Genomic DNA, 16,616 nt, shown 5'->3' with positions numbered 1-16,616 from the left:
GCTATTTGCTCTAACATCCCACGTGCTCAATCCTGTATTGTGGAGAACACTATGTGAGGAAACAGGACTGTCTGTTGACTATAGATTTTGCATATTACATCTCTGCTAGCCTTATTTGCAATGCTCAGAGCCAATTGAAGAGAGAAGGAAATACCCTAGCCAGCCTTTTACATATCAGTATAAGGAAATGAGTCTCCAAGTAATCAAAGTTACAGTAATTGTTTTGGACTCAAAGGGAGTCACTGGAGTTGTCTCTCACAATAGGAAATAATTCCATAGATATCTATGGTTTCAGCTATCTGCAGTCATGGTCTGAAAATACTAAATGGAAAATTCCAGAAATAAAATACATCTAATTTAAAATAACATTTATTGCAGTATGTTGTTATAAATGTTTTATTTTATTGTTATCTTGCTAACCTAACTTGTGAAAAATGTTATCATTGGAATGCACTGGAAAAGTGTAACACAGGTGTCCCTTCATACCCATGAGTTTCATATCTATGTGTTCTGTATGTGTGGAATCAACCACCTGCTGATTGGAAATATTTGAAAAAATAGTTATAGCTGTACTGGACACACACAGACTTTTCTTGTCATCATTCCTTATGCTGAGTATTCCCTGAACAGTAATAGTATAACAACTATTAACATAGCACTTATATTGTACTAAGCATAAGTAATCTAGAGATGATTTAAAATATTCAAGATGATGTGCATAGTTTATAAACAAATATCATACCATTTTATATAAGGGACTGAGCATTTGCAGATTTCAGTATGTGCAGGGGTCCCCAGGACCAATCCCCTGCAGACATAAGGAGTAGCTGTATGGTGTTTGGTACTATCTGAAGTTTCAAGTATCCATTAGTCATCTGTGAACGTATCCCCCAGCACATAAAGGGAATATTTTTGAATCTATGCAATTTCCTATTTCTCATTAAGCTTTTGTCCACTGCTTTTAGCATCTGAGATGTGAACAGTATTTGAGGTGTGTTGAGAGCTTGTTGGAGGTTCTAGCAAGGCAGTGCAGCTCCTCGTATAACCGTGATTGAAGAAATGTCTTCCTCTAATCAGGTGGTCATCCTCTTGGACTGAGTGCACAGCTTTGGGAGGGACGCACATGGAGCATTGAGGGAGGAAAGGGACAGCTGCCTAGCCAGCCAGATAGCCGAATCAGTCTTGGTGATCAATAGGGTGACAGATGTTACAGCCAGATCACCCATCAAAGCCAGATCACCCTCACATCCTGAGGTGTCTTTTACGCAGAGGTTATGAAGATAAAGTAACGTCACTGAGGTGGGTTGGGAGAGCCGAAATCACTTGAAAAGACCACATAATGAAAATAAGAATGTTGGTTGTTCTGGTGAGTGTGTGAAGAATGTATTTGAGAAGTGGGAAGACAGAAGTAATAGAGGAAGAGAAAAGGCTTTTTAGAACTGAGTGAAAGATAATCTAAGCAAAGGAAGGAGATGGTACAGAAAGAAGCAAGTTGACTAGAAAGCCATTAAATGATGTGCTTCCAGTCAAGACCTTGTATTTTGCTAGTCCCCAGTGTTATGGAATGTTGTGGGGACATGGTCAGTGAACACCTTGCTGTGGAAGGGCCATTTTAAAAGATTTGTACAACTAGCAATAACTAAGCACTTGGAAAGAGATCTAGGCACAAGGAATGGTATTTTACTGTTGTGTGCTGTTGAGTTCAGCATATTTTGGTGTTCAATAAGTTGTATTAGGTGGAATATACCTGGCATGGTGGCATGTGTCTGTAACCCAACCTACCTAAGAGGCTAAAGCAGGAGGACTGCAAATTAGAGGCTAGCCTGGGCAACACAGCAAGGTCTCATTTCAACAAATTAACCAAAAATGTACTGGATGAATAAATGAGCTAATGTATAAAGGAAAAGAGCTAATACCTTTATTATTCTTTTTATAAAAATAATTTTAAAAGTGCAAGTTCTTGCACTTAACTTTGAAGGTCTAAAAAATTGACACTATCAGGATCTCCAAGCAGGGTGTGTTGACACATGCCTGTTCCCAGCAGTCCAGAGGCTGAGACAGGAGGCTCACCACAAATTCGAGGCCAACTTGGGCTACATAGAGAGTTCAAGGCCAGCCTGAGCTACACAGACACCCTATCTCAAAAATAAATGAAGATACACTAAAAATTAAAAACATTTAGAGTAGAAATGTAGTTCAGTGCAAAGGTCCTGGGTTCAGTTGCCGGCACCTTAAAAAAAAGGAGATTGAGAAAGGGGATAGAGTCAGTTATGGGAAGGTATATTTTTGGAATCAGAGTCTTGCCAGGCAGTTCAGGCTGTCCTTGAACTCACTAGGTTAGCTCAGGTGGCCCTGGAATCCTTCTGCCTCATTCTGTTGATTACAGAGATGATAGCCAAGATTATAGGGATGAGGCACCATGCCCCGCTGGAGATAGTTCTATTAACTAATTTAATTCTCAGTCACCAGACTCCTTCCATTTCTTAGGAACATTCTTCACGGATGTTATTGTATCAGGCTTAGTTATCTTCATACCCATATATACTCCGTTAACTTCATTACCCATTAGTAAACATGCAATGAGTGCTGGTTGAAGAAAAACAAAGATAAAAGACAACATTGAAAAGAGCTCAAAGAATAGAGTTTAAATCTATTTTCTCTGCGGCATTTTACCTCCTTATGGGATGCCCAGGAAAGGGTGAAAATGAGTATAGGGAAACAGAACTCCCAAAGTAGGGAGGCGCTAAGGCCTGAACATTACGCGAGCCTTTGGAGTCTGTCGGCAAAATTCCCAGTCAGGGGCTCTCGCAGAAACATAAGGAAACAACAGGAGGTAGACAAAGAAACAGGAGAAAAAAGCAGAAATGTTAATAACTGTTGACATCGGGAAGAGAATATTACCGGATAGTGCGTCCCGCGGTATTTCTTTCCAGGTCTCTTGTTGGTGTTTCCCAGAAAGAACTGGGTAAGACGCACAAAAAAGGCAGCAAAGTTGTACATTTATCAAAGGTGGAAGTAGGGGCTGGGGATTTAGCTCAGCGGCATAAGCGCCTGCCTTGCAAGCAGGCATTCGTCAGTTTGATCTCCGGTACCGATAAAAAAAAGGAAAAAGACAAAAAAAAAAAAAAAAAAAGGTGGAAATACACGCTTTACAGGGAGAGGGGGTGGAAGAAAGAGTAGCCCTCAGGATAGGTGAAAGAGGTCATTTGTATCCATAATTCTCGGGTTATCTCCCTCCTATAAATAAGGCAGAGTGGGACATTCATCCTATTATTAATCACTCACTTTAGCGTTAGGCCACTGGTAAACTACTTTCGGGGGAAAAAACTCGCTTGGCTTGCTGTATGTAAATGAAGTTATAGAACAGTGTCATTTGACTGGTTGTGTCCACATGTAAATGAAGGATTGAAAAGAGCATCTTGTGATTGGTTCTGTGTATAGTGATGATTGCGTCACTGTACTGGGAGTGTCTCTCTTTCTGGGTCTCTCACCCTATTCCCCGGTTTTAGATTCGGATTTGATACCTGGAGTTTTGTTGGTACAATTCAAGGAAAGCGGACAAAGGGGAGTGTGGGACTTGTTTACAAGAGTTCACGTTCTGATGATTAAGGTGCTTTTTGGAACAAAAGGGATGAAGTATCCAGTAAGCAATTAAATGTCAGGATCTGAATTTTTGAAATAAATGTGAGTGTTTGCAGTACGGGAGTTGATAAGACTCCTTGGGATGAGTGAAAAGATGGGGATACGCAGTCTAGGTGGGATAGAGTCCAGGTGGGCTTGCGGGTTTAGGGTGGGCAGAGGAATAAATAAACAGGATAAAAAGGCGAGAAGAACAGAGAGGGACATTTTGAAAGCCACGGGAGCGTTTCAAGGCGGTAACGGAAGCCTCCTGGAGGTCGAGAGGAAGACAAATCCATTATAGTCCTTGGCTAAACTCGATTCCTCACCGCGCGAGGTTCGGGTGGTGGTGGTGGAGGGCGGAACCTGCGACTAAATTGAAGGTTGAGAAAAGAGAAAGCCTTAGTAGTTAATTTTATCGGACTCTGGCTGTGACAGGTTAAGACAAAGGGATTATGGATTGCAGAGTCCTTTATCTTCGAAGTGTTGGTCTACTTGGAGTCTTCTTGAATTTAGAGGTCTCTGGGACTTTCCTGCTACAGCTGTGAAGGAAAGTGCCGCACACTGACACTCTTAAAACAGGAAAAAAATCTTATTTGAAAAGTTTTTCTCTTTAAAAACGCTCGCGTGCAAATAAGAGGCTTTAATGTGGCTCTCAGTGATAGGTAGATTCTTACAGATTCCGTCACTTCCTTTAGGCAAAGGCGGGGGGCGGGGTTGTCTGTTTTCTGCTTCCCTATTGGCTATTTGATCCAGGTCTGCGTTTAGCCAATCAGACTACTCCCCTTCACCCCTCCCTGTAGCTCTTATAAATTACATCAAATTGGTTATTCTTTCCATATCTCTCTCCTTGAAAAAGAAGCTACAACTGAGTTAAAAGCCGTAATGTCGGGACGCGGAAAGCAAGGAGGCAAGGCTCGGGCTAAGGCCAAGTCGCGCTCCTCTCGCGCCGGGCTGCAGTTCCCGGTGGGCCGAGTGCACCGCCTGCTGCGCAAGGGCAACTACGCCGAGCGGGTGGGGGCCGGCGCCCCAGTCTACCTGGCCGCGGTGCTCGAGTACTTGACGGCCGAAATCCTGGAGCTGGCGGGCAACGCGGCCCGCGACAATAAGAAGACGCGCATCATCCCTCGCCACCTGCAGTTAGCGGTGAGAAACGACGAAGAACTGAACAAGTTACTCGGAGGTGTCACCATTGCCCAGGGCGGCGTCTTGCCCAATATCCAGGCTGTCTTGTTGCCCAAGAAAACGGAGAGTCACAAGCCTGGCAAGAACAAATAATTAAATCTGCCCCCCTTCACCCAAAGGCTCTTTTAAGAGCCACTACAGTGTCAAAGGAAGGGCTGATCACAAAATAGCGCATTAGGTTTATTTTTTGAAAGGAGTCTTTCGGTCTTGTTGCTTGGTTTGTCAGGTTTTATTTGCTTTTGGCTTTGCAACTTTGTTTTCTTTGGTAACAGAACAGCCTGGACGTTGGGCAGAACGCCGCCCTGGGCGATGGTGACTTTGCCCAAAAGCTCATTCAGCTCATTATTGCGGATAGTCAGCTGCAAGTGGCGAGAGATGATGTTTTCTTGTTGCGGCCCGCATTGCCCGCCATCTCCAAGATCTCAGCCGTCAGGTAATAGAGCACCGCAGCCACGTAGACTGGCGCGCCGGCCCCCACCTGCCTGGCGTAGTTACCCCTGCGCAGCGGGCAGCGCACCCGACCCACCGGGAACTGCAGCCCGGCGCGCGAGGAGCACGACTTGGCCTTGGCGCGGGCCTTGCCTCCTTGCTTACCACGGCCAGAGACAGATATAAAAAAGAAATAGGTAATACATAAAGTGCAGAATTTCGCAATAAAACGACTAAAACAGGGCCAAGCAGGAAGTCTTTATAATCTTTCCTAGGGGGTGGGGTCAGGAACGAATTCTCCCATTGGTTCTAGCTCGGTTTGAGAAATGACCAATAGAGTGAAGAGTCGTCGTTCACTTATGCTTTACTGAAAACGGAAGGTCCCTATATAAACCAATGGGAAAGAAAGACCTTTTGAATCCTAATTTGCATAACACGGTTATAAAAGGGTCAGGTTCATCCTTTCTCATACTTCTTTCCTTGGCTAAGCTTTGTTGGTGGTGTGTGTTACTATGCCTGAGCCGGCAAAATCCGCTCCGGCTCCCAAGAAGGGGTCAAAGAAAGCTGTCACCAAGGCTCAGAAGAAGGACGGTAAGAAACGCAAGCGCAGCCGCAAGGAGAGCTACTCCATCTACGTGTACAAGGTGCTGAAGCAGGTGCACCCCGACACCGGCATCTCGTCCAAGGCCATGGGCATCATGAACTCCTTCGTCAACGACATCTTCGAGCGCATCGCTGGCGAGGCGTCGCGCCTGGCACACTACAACAAGCGCTCGACCATCACGTCCCGCGAGATCCAGACGGCCGTGCGCCTGCTGCTGCCGGGCGAGCTGGCCAAGCACGCCGTGTCGGAGGGCACCAAGGCGGTCACCAAGTACACCAGCTCCAAGTGAGTGCCGCTCGTACTTGGCGCTCCCGGTCACCCTTTGCAAAGGCTCTTTTCAGAGCCACCCATCTCATCCAAAAAGAGCTTTGCTCACTTCTGTTTTCTTGTCAGAAACAACTAGGATAAGGTTATAGCAGATGGTGCATGAAGCTTTTTGAGTATTTCTAATTAGAAGTTTTTGGTTTGTGATTCGATTTCCTCCTGTAGTTTATGTTTACTCCTTCCTTAGGTGTCACAGATGTCAGTTCCAGAAACTTGTCCTTGGTGACACTGCCCCTCTTCCCATCTCAGGCATATGTCCAGGCTGCTCTGTTAAGAATGTTTCATAGATCTAAAATCAAATGACTGATTCCCTTCGACCGTGATTTAAGGGGACTCGGACACAGCTAAGCCCGAATCCGGTGGACATAGCTTTGTAGGACTAAAGCTTGGCGGCAGTTTGTGTGTTCTCTCATAGGTTCTACCCTGCGGTGAGTCCTGTGGATGCCAGTGGTTGTGTACTTGGCAAAGACTGGCGGTCAAGTCCTAGCCTTTTTCTGATTGGGCGACATGAATATTTAAAATTACCCGCCACTGCAGATTTCTTAAACCTCGGTTACCGTTATCCCTTTGGGACTTAGAAAGTCCTGTTATTTCTCGGTTTGAGAACCGGTTTTGCATTTAAATCTGCTTGGGACGCTGCGGCCTCAGGTTCTTGCAAGGCTCTGGCCATTTTGATACTAGCACGAGTCTCCTGGAAGAGAAAGATCTCTTCCAGGAGAAAGCATTCATTCAAGAATTCGTGCTTCTCTTTTCTGCCTGTTTTGCCTTTCTCCTAGCAGCTGTCTGAAATTGGTTTCATTTGCTCTCTAGTTTATGAGTTCTTTACTCAAGGCTTAGACAAGCTTTTCCAGTCTGGTTTTCTGCTTTATCTTTGGTCTCTGGCAGACAGTGGACACTTATCTCATAAAATTTCTATCTCATCCTTTCCTAAGTCGTTTCCATGGCTGGATTTCCATTAGATGGAAGGGAAAACATGAAAGAAATGATAATGTTTTGGAGCTTCTGCCCCAAATCTGTCCTTAGCCAGCTCAGTGCAACAGCTGGGAGAAGAGGCCATGTTGATTCTGTTTTGGAAGAGGTGGTGGCACTGTAGGTCGGCCCTTTACACCTGCCTGTAATCTTCTGGATTTTCACTGAATTCAGAGCACGGTTATTGGAAAGAGCCTTTTTAATGAATACCCTCATCCCATTTTCTTTTCCCCACTGAAATGAGTTTTTAGTTTACATTTGCCCCTTCACTGGCTTTTCAGAAGTCTGCAAAAATAGGTAGGACCACAAGGTTAACAGCTGAGGAGGAGGTACACATGATGGGGAGATAAACTGGTCACACAGCTAGCATTGCCCTTTTGTATCCTGTTGTGTGAGGATAATTACAGTTTCATCTTGTTTGAATTATAGAATAATGAATCTTTCTGTCCAAAGTTTGATTTTGCCTATGAAGACACTACTGAGCTGATCAGTTACTCAACTCTGCTTTCAGGCTTCTAGAATTGATTACAGTGGTTTTGTGAAACCTAAGGAGCTCCAGACATTACCACAGACTGAATAAATCAAGTGTCTCCTATATTTTCAAATATGTATTCCCCATCTGCCCCCACCTCACCCTTTGAGACCTTGTTTTTCTATGCAGTCCAGGCTGGCCTTGAACTCATGGCCATCTTCCTGTCTCAGCTTCCTAAATGCTGGGATTACAGGCATGTGCTACCACACCTGGCCCAATTCTTGTTAGTTAGGTTGACTAATTAATTTAAAAGCAATTTAAAAGCTTTGCTGAATTCTTTTAATTGTAATTTATTTTCTCAATAAATGAAATTAGTAGATGCCACCACCTGTGGTTTGGGTTTGTAGAAAAGCTATGTGACTCTGACTTTGAGGGTGAATATTTATATTATTAGCCAAACTCTGCCCCAGAGGTGCACTGGGACTGGTATAGCCTGTTACAAGATCACTAATGCTTAGTGATTGAGAAACACAGGATCGTAATTAAGAATCATTACAAATAATGTGGGATAAAGTCCTTAATAAAGTTTAGCTAATACCTACAGAATCCTTATAGTGAGACAGATAGTGTTCAAAGCTTTTTAAACACATCGACTCATTTAATTCTCATGGAATAGGTATCACTGGCTCCAGTAAAGAAAACTGCGGTGTAGAGAGGGCTTTCTTTACAACCATTCAGAGTATAAACTCAGTGTAGTAAAGGGACTTCCCTCTAAAAATCTGGACCCTTCTCCAATTTTGGGGGAAAATACCTGAAAAAAAAATCACCTGCTTTTTTTCTCTTCAGATTATACTTTGGATATAAATCTAGTAGTGGTGACTCAGCTTGAGAGAGGGGCTTGGAGGAGGGATTTATTCTCTTCTCCAGGTCATGGTGCAGCTCTGTTTCATTTGTCTCCACTGCATATGATGGTGGCCTGATAATATCCTTTTCATTGGTGTGAGACAGCCCTGTTGAGTTGGGGTTCTTTCTTGGTATGATGGTCACTAGGAAGGAAATTACAAGCAAGGAATGAGGAAATGACAACAAATTTTGGTATTTTAACAACCAGAGGGAAAGTAATCAATGATGTGAGATTAATCTCCTGGAGAACCTCTTTAAACATTTCTTTCTCCTGCTCAGATATCTTCAATATTTGCTCATTCTGGGTTAACAACAATTGCTATAACAGTAGTTGCTTCTGCTTTTTTTTTTTTGTTGTTTGTATTTTTGATATGGAGTCTCAATATGTAGCCCAGAATATCCTTAAACTTGTGGTGCTTCTCCTGTCTCAGCCTCCCAAGTGCTAGGATTACAGGTGTGCCCTGTGCCAAGTTCAATAAATTAAAGGTCAAAGAAGTTTCTGAGACTATACTGTTGAGGACCAGAAGTTGAAAGGCAGTGATCTCAGTGGTCATTCTGAGAACCCAGCTGAGTGGCCTGTGTGCTTTTTTTCCCCTCACGTTGAAGAAGACAGTAGTACAAACAGCTTCTAGCAATTGACATAAAATCTAAGTGGTAACTAAAGAGGGAAAATTGGCAATGAAAGAGATACAAAAATCAACTCTTGGATGCAGAAAGCTTGATTCAGAGTTTAAAGCTTTTCTTTAAGTTCTCTAGCATCAAAATCAAGCAGATGCTCTGATGGGCTTGAGGGGACCCACAGCTGGATAGGAAAAAAATATGCTGAGATTTCAGAACATCCAACTTTTCATGGAATACCATGAGATTCTGAGACACTGTGAGAGTCATAAACAACACTTTGGCCAAATACAAAAGTTTGTTGCTGGGCATCGTGGCCCACGACCATGATCCCAGCCCTCAGGAGGCTGAGGCCAGAGGACTGGCATGGGTTTAAAGTCAACCTGGGTGACACAGCAAGACTCTGTTTCAAAACACTTGAAAAAAGTTTGTTAATAACCAGCACTGGGTAAGGCTAGGGCAATAGGTGTTTTATATGCTGCTGGTAGAAGAATTGAGTGCAGAATATTTTGTGGGTAATTTAGAATAGATATAAAAATTTTCTTTTTGTGTATAAGTACAAAGTACAAAACAAAAAAAAACTAAATAAAAAACTCTAAAATACTCGTTCAGGAATGTTGAATAGCAGTTTTTTAAAACTGTGATTTTAATTCTTAATAATTGAAAGATTCGGACATATACAAACAAGCTATTGTGTCCACTATTTAGCTTGAATAATTAATAACCATTCCGTATCATTTTGAAGGAAATTCCAGTACCATATTATTTTGTCCATAAATCTTTCCTTATGTGTTCCTAAAAGCCCACAGTATTAAATCATATCTAAAACCAATAACAATAATTCCTTAATTCATTAGTTTATGAGTTAATGTTCAAGTCTTTAACTTCAGTCTTTGTCATAGCTTTAAAAAACATTTTGGTTCAATTTGAGTCCAAAAGAGTTATACATACTATGACTGAAAATATCTTTTTTTTTTGTACTGAGAGTCAAATTCAGAACCTTGTGCATGCTAGACAGGTGCTGTGCTGCTGAACTATGTCCTCAGACCTTGACTTTTTAAAGGATATTTTCTATCCATCTTTTTTTGTTCTCTTCTTGTAATTATTTCATTGAAGAAACTGAGTTGTGAGCTTGGGGGTGTAGCTCAGTTAGAGTGCTTCCCTAGCATGCACAAGGCCCTAAACTCAATCCCTAGGTCCATCAAAAACAACAACAATAAAAAAGAAACTGAGTTGTTTTTCATTCTGCATTTTTTTGTTTTGTTTTGTTTTTTGAGATGGGGCCTTGCTATGTAGATCAGGATCTCAAACTTGCCATGATCCTTTTGCCTCAGCCAAGTGCTAGGATTACAGGTTTCTACTACTATTCTGGATTTTGCTGGTTGGCATCTGTGATGCAGTTTACTACAGTCTCTGTCCTCAGTATTTCTTGTAAATTGGAAGTCAGAGACTTGGTTAGATGTAAATTTACCTTTTCAACTAGAGTTAGATTCCTTCATAGAAGGTACTTTTTTTTTGTTTTTTCTTACAGGATATGTATAATGCCTGGTTGTTCTACTTTTTTTTTTTATGTGATGAGGGCAATTCTTTTCTTTTTCATTTTGAGTTGTGGGTACTTTTTAAAGTTTTATTTGTTTCAAATTCATTTTATTTGAAAGAGAAAAGAAAGAAAAAATAAAATTTCAAAACACGTCAGCAGCAACTCTTGATTCTCAGTGCTTAAATCCATTAATCATTACAGATTGCAAACTGATATTCTATTACTTCATGTATAATACTTACATTTACACTTCAGTAAAGTGAAAGACGTATTAATTTCTAAAACAATACAGACTACTTATCTCTATTAGCAAGTGGCAGAAATTGGTAGGTTTCCTTTGGCTATAAATAAGAATGTATGTATACTGTATGTTGCAAAGTAGTACATTTTTTCTGGATTTGTATGTAACAAATCCAATAATTGTAGTTTCTTTTAAAGAGCAAAGGAGCCTTTTGCTTTTCCCTTCCAGTAGTTCATTACTCTTGGAGTTTACTATTAATGTGTGGTGGCACATGTCTGTGATTCCAGCGCTTGGGAGGCTGAGACTGAAGAACTGTGGCAAATTCGAGGCCAGCCTGGGCTATGTAGTAAGTTCAAGGCCAGTCTGAAATACATAGCAAGACACTTTCTCAAAAACCCAAAAAACATTGTCAGCAGAGATTATGTGGTCAATGAGATTTTTTTTTTGTCTTTTTCCTTTTTATCGGTACCGGGGATTGAACTCACGACTGTCTGCTTGCAAGGCAGGTGCTTATGCCGCTGAGCTAAATCCCCAGCCCCAATCAGTGAGATTTTGATCACTAAAAAAAGGAAGAAAGAAAAGAGTTCAATGAGAATATTTTTGATGAAAACAATGTGTTTCAAAATATCTATGTTAAGTCAAGTGTAGTGGAATCCCCAAATTCTGGAGTCTGAAGCAGGAAGATCTCCTCAATACATAGTGAGTTTAAGGCCAGGTTGAACTATGTAGTGAGACTTGTCTCAAAAAACCACAAACACCCCCCAAAACAAACAAGCCCCAAAAAACAAAAACAAAAACAAAAAATCATGGCTTTGTTGAATCTTTTCTATTTCTGCAGTCTTTGTTCTTATCTAAGTCCTCAATGGGTTCCATTCTTTTCCAACTTCATCTTGTCTTCTTTAATCTATTCTGTACATCTAAGCCACGATAAAGCTATAAAGGCCAGAATAACTTTTCAAAATATTACCCTTGTCTTGCTTAAAAACCTACATCAACTTTCCCAAGCTGGTTTATCAGCTATCATCTCTACCTGGTTTCCCTTCCCAAGAGAGATAGAGGCCTCCTTACAGAGGGCGACTGGTTCTCTGCTGCCTTTCTGATGACTGCACTTGTAACCAAGGTCTACTCAGTCAAATTGACTAGTAAGGAGACACTCCAGAGTGTCTGCATGATTTTTATACAGGGCTTGGAGCTGTGTAGTCCCAATCCCAAACCTATAAATTAACCCACAATGCCCAGGGACTTTTAGAGTTTTTGTTGCTATTACTTAACGTCATTGTTGCTATTACTAAAAATTGATTGCTCTTTGCAATCTTAGAGTTTTAAATGGGGATTATAGGCATGTGCCATTGATCCTGGCAAAGTTATGTCTTTGTTTTTTTTTTTTTTTTTTCTTTTGCTATGTCCAGACAGGCCTTTAACTCATTATGTAGCCCAGGCTAACCTCAAACTCTCCACAATACTCTTGTCTCAGTTTCTGAAGTGCTAGGATTACAGGTATGTACCACCGCACTTCAAAAAAGTCATGATTTTAAAGAAGAAGATAGGAGAAATATATGGTATTAGTTTCCTCTTGATGTGTAACAATTGATTGCCAGCTGTGGTTTAAGATAACACTCATTTATTATCTATCTGTTCTGTGGATAGGGGCATGGCATAGTTGGAGTCTTGGCTGAGAGTCTCACAAGGCTGAAATCAAAATGTCAACAACCAGGTGGCACTCTCATCTGAAGCCTGAGGTCTTCCACATTCACTCCAGTTGTCTGGAGAATGCAACTCTCAGCAGCTGGAGTATTCAGGCTGTCAATCACAGAGACCTCTCTTCCTACAGCCAGGGGTGCCTCACCACGGTTGCTTTCTCTGAACTGTCAAAGCCCAGGGTGTCTCCCTTCCGGTGGTCTAATTCAGGGAGAACACGATCTTTCTTTTCAAGAGCTCTGCTGATTAAGTCAGAGTGTCTCTTTTTACTAACTCAAAGTCAACTGACTAAGGGTCTTAATTACATGTGCAAAGTCCCTTCACATTGTCATATTTTCTTGATTAGATGAAAATCTCAGCTCAACTCAAAGGATACCAGGATTCAGCAATCACAGGGCCTTTTAGGAATTCTGCATGCCACAGGGACATAAAGGGGCTATTTTGGCTGAAGTCTGATACTTTGCTATGATGTAAATTAACTATAAAACTAGGAATAAAAACGAAAAGTCACCAGATACTAAAGATGTACAATAGACAAAGCACTTCAAATCCCTAAAACATATGTTGAAAGGTCACTGTCACAGTTTTTATTTTACAGTAGAAGAAACAGATTCAGACATGTCAAATAACTTGGAAGTTTCCTCCCAGGATATCGTCTTATTTCTGACGTTTCTGAACATTCCCCATATCATAACAACAACATATCTTTTTTTTCTAGTACCTATTTTATAAAGGAAAAAAAGCCTGATATTTATGCAGTTGAAGCAATATGGTATTCTCTGGTACACCCTGCTATGCCCCTGACTTTTACTAAAATATTGCCTAAGACTTGAAAATCACAAAGGATCTGAGGATCTGTGAACCCATTTGCCATATTATTTAACAGAACTATAGAGCATCCATGGACATCAAGCAGTCTGGTTTCCTTATTGTATTTTTTTCTCTAACTTGAAGATAAAACTCTTCTCCAGCTTCCTGTTGCTATCAGATCCCTAAGTGGCACAGGTGTCCTCATAGGTCATGCTTGGACCATGTCTGCATGTGCTTTTCCCCGGGGACTGCTGCTCTCCTCCTCTGGGCAGCTGAGAGACGCCAGTGGGGCCTCCAACTCTGCCTCCAGACCCTCAGCATGGCTCCTGACGGGTGGCCCCACTGGCACTGCTCCAGTATGGCCTGAAGTGAACTCTTTAAGAGCTCCTTCTCCTGTATCCTTGAAAGTGGTGCCCTCTTCCCAGGCAGTCACAAAGGAAGTTCAGTCATCTTCAATTACTTTTTCCCTCAGCAACCCCTTTCTGTTCTTCCTGCATCCAGGGTTCAGGCAGGTTCCATGTGCAATAATGTCACCAGCTTCCTCCTGCCCATTGCTACGGCTTGTTCCGTTGTTCTCAACCCTAGTACCCTCATCCTTGTCCCTGAGGCCTGTAATGTGACTTCTTTCCCTGGATGCTGCTCCTTTCCAGTTCCATTTGGACCCTTGACCTCAGAGGTTAATTGTTGTCATGCGCAGCTCACATTGTGCTACCTGCCTTCTTGAAATCTTTGACACCCTGTCCCCTGGTATTTTGTCCTTTTTCTTTGGAAATAGGGCTGCTGAAGATGCAGTAGGTTAAGGATTTTTGATGAAATCATCCTAGATGTAGGGCAGACCTTAAATTCAATGACTGTGATGTTTATAAGAGAAATGAGAAGGAATCTGGACTGGGAGACATTGGTGTGGTGTTGGGAAGAGACTGGAGTCCTGCCATCACAAACCAGGGACACCAAGGGTTACCAGAAGCTAAAAGCAACAAGAAAAAAATTATCCTCCAGAGCCTTTGACCATGGTAACTTGATTTCAGACCTCTGCTGCCTCAAATGGTGCAAGAATAAACTGGAGTTGGTGTTGGTCTTTTGTTCTGGCACTCCAGGGAATCATCATCACAATGCTGTAGGTGTGAGCTTCCCGTGACAGTTCTGAAGAGGCTGCCTCTGTTGCTGTCAGCCTATAGTGAGGCCGGTGGTGGCCTGTGAGGTATCGGATAGCGTGCTCTGGAGGGACAGGTTTAACACAATACCATATGATATTATATACATCACATATATGATATATAAAATGTTTACATGATACATAAAGGATTTACGTAGTAGGTTTACGATGGCCAGCTGTGGATTCAGAGGTGGAAGAATACAAAATGACCAACTGTGTGCTGGGGAGCTGGAGAACCTAGTTAAAAGTTGAAGGCTTAGATGGAGCTCACTCAGTTTGGTTCGAGTCCATGTTGGAAAGCCCAAGGGTCTGTGCTGGAAAGCTGAAGGAACTGGAAGTGAATGTCCAAAGCAGATGGCCGAGACCACAGCTTCTCCAAAGCAGCAGGAGGGCAAATGACCTTTTTTTTTGCCTTCTCATTCTTAGAACTTAATGACTGGTGCTATACATATCCTGAGGGTCTTTCCTCCTCATTTGGTGGCCTTTGTATCAGTCATCCACAGACATGAGCAGAACCATGTTCCACTAATTTGCTAGGTGTTTCTTAATCCATTCACGTTGACATCATGATTATCTGTCATACTTGGGGAGGCCAATAATTGCAAGAACTCAGTGCCACTTTCAAAAGATAATAGATGCTTTGGGAAACTCTGGGCTAAATCAGGGAAGCCGGTCAGGCCCAGAGCAGCCTGCAGCCACAAGAGGATTCCTGTGGGCCTGCAGTCTTTTGATTCCTTTTCCTCCACTACTGCCACTTTTCTTCCCTTTCTCCCTCTGCCCTTGATCACATTCAAATCTCCATCTTTCCAAGTAGAAAGCTCTTGTGTCTTTTATGAATGTGACAATGGAGAATTAAGTCTTCTGCCACTGGGGTGGGGATTTAGCTTAGCGGTATAAGCTCCTGCCTGGCAAGCACAAGGTCATGAGTTTGATCCCCAGTGTGAAAAATTAAAAAAATAAGCAAAGTAAGTTTTCTATTGATATTTTAATGTTATCACAGACTTTGTGGTTTAAGGAACTTAAATGTATTCTCTTCTAGTTTTGGAGGTCAGAAATGCCAGATGAGTCTTTGGTGTCCAAAACATGTGCCTGAGGACTAGTTACCTGGGGAAGCTCCAGAGGATTATCTGTTCCTTTGTTCTTCAGCTTCTAGAAACTGCTGGCAGCTTTTTGCTCCTGGACAATTGCTCCAGTCTCTGCTTCTGTCATCATAGCATCCTCTTCCTCACTGGCCTTCTTGTTTTCCTTAAGTAAGAACTGGTGATTACAGTATCCATTCTGATGACCCATTGTATGCTCCCCATGTCCAGTCTTATTCATGACCACAGTTCCCTTCCTATACAAAGTAACACAAATTCCAGGTACAGGGAGGTGGATATCTTGAAAGGTCTATTATTTAGTTTACTACAAGTGTGCACCTTTCCCTAAAGCATTTCCTTTTAAGAGCTCCTCAGCTCAGACCACAATAATAGTAGACTTTAGCTATTCATTGGCAAAACGGGTCAGCACAGGCTAGCTACCTGCCTTCCCTTTCAGGGTTCAACCTGGATGAATTTATTTTGGAGCCAGGTTGGACTTCCTCTGACCTGCAAATTCCTGAGACCTGGGAAAGATCTGGGGACTGTGACATTTTGCATGAAAATTCAGAGCCTGGCAGAATTGGGTCCCTCTTCAGACATTCCTTGACTAGCTACTATATTTCAGGCATGGTCAGGGTGTTGATCTACTGAGATGAATCTGGTGAAATACCAACCGTGACATAACTATGAGGAAGCACAAATGAATCCAGAGGGATTGCTAAAATAGAGGAGAGGTTATGCTTGTTAGACCCTGAGGGGAATGCTCTCTGTTGGCCTGAGCAGAGCAGTATGGGAGGTGGTGGTGGCAGTGTGACACATGAGGGAAGCTTCCTGGTTCTGAATCCTGAAGACTAGAATGCTGACCTGGGAAGGACAGGAAAATTCCTGGACAGAAAACAGAATTTGCCAAGCTGTGACACAGCTGGGAATTACAGAGAGCGGGTAGGACCAGAGTAGACTTGAGCAGCTA

At 42.3% G+C, this 16,616-nt stretch overlaps 2 protein-coding genes, 1 long non-coding RNA gene and 1 pseudogene across 3 annotated transcripts; 2 read left to right on the top strand and 2 right to left on the bottom strand.

The window, feature by feature from the left end:
- Window positions 1-1,872: 1,872 nt before the first annotated feature.
- LOC134476800 (uncharacterized) lies at window positions 1,873-3,335 on the bottom strand. The gene is made up of 2 exons (XR_010048573.1): window positions 2,902-3,335; window positions 1,873-2,230 (listed from the first exon to the last, which is right to left on the bottom strand). It is a non-coding gene; the product is annotated as an uncharacterized LOC134476800 (long non-coding RNA).
- Window positions 3,336-4,447: 1,112 nt separating this feature from the next.
- On the top strand, window positions 4,448-4,896 carry LOC100716683 (histone H2A type 2-B). The gene has a single exon (XM_003478872.4). It carries the CDS (start codon window positions 4,504-4,506, stop codon window positions 4,894-4,896), a length of 393 nt encoding a protein of 130 aa, XP_003478920.1. The 5' UTR covers window positions 4,448-4,503.
- On the bottom strand, window positions 4,614-5,702 carry LOC100718632 (histone H2A.J-like; annotated as a pseudogene).
- LOC100718354 (histone H2B type 2-E) lies at window positions 5,652-6,307 on the top strand. The gene has a single exon (XM_003478877.5). It carries the CDS (start codon window positions 5,745-5,747, stop codon window positions 6,123-6,125), a length of 381 nt encoding a protein of 126 aa, XP_003478925.2. The 5' UTR covers window positions 5,652-5,744; the 3' UTR covers window positions 6,126-6,307.
- Window positions 6,308-16,616: the final 10,309 nt, after the last annotated feature.

This window comes from Cavia porcellus, unplaced genomic scaffold (assembly GCF_034190915.1).
Source record: "Cavia porcellus strain 051 isolate PalLab524CR breed Dunkin Hartley unplaced genomic scaffold, mCavPor4.1 scaffold_1, whole genome shotgun sequence".
Classification (NCBI taxonomy): domain Eukaryota; kingdom Metazoa; phylum Chordata; class Mammalia; order Rodentia; family Caviidae; genus Cavia; species Cavia porcellus.
Note: the sequence above shows the minus strand (reverse complement) of the source record. Positions and strands in the feature narration are given on the sequence as shown.

Coding starts and splice junctions, on each gene's coding strand:
- LOC100716683 (XM_003478872.4), top strand. CDS start 4,504: ATGTCGGGACGCGGAAAGCAAGGAGGCAAGGCTCGGGCTAAGGCCAAG.
- LOC100718354 (XM_003478877.5), top strand. CDS start 5,745: ATGCCTGAGCCGGCAAAATCCGCTCCGGCTCCCAAGAAGGGGTCAAAG.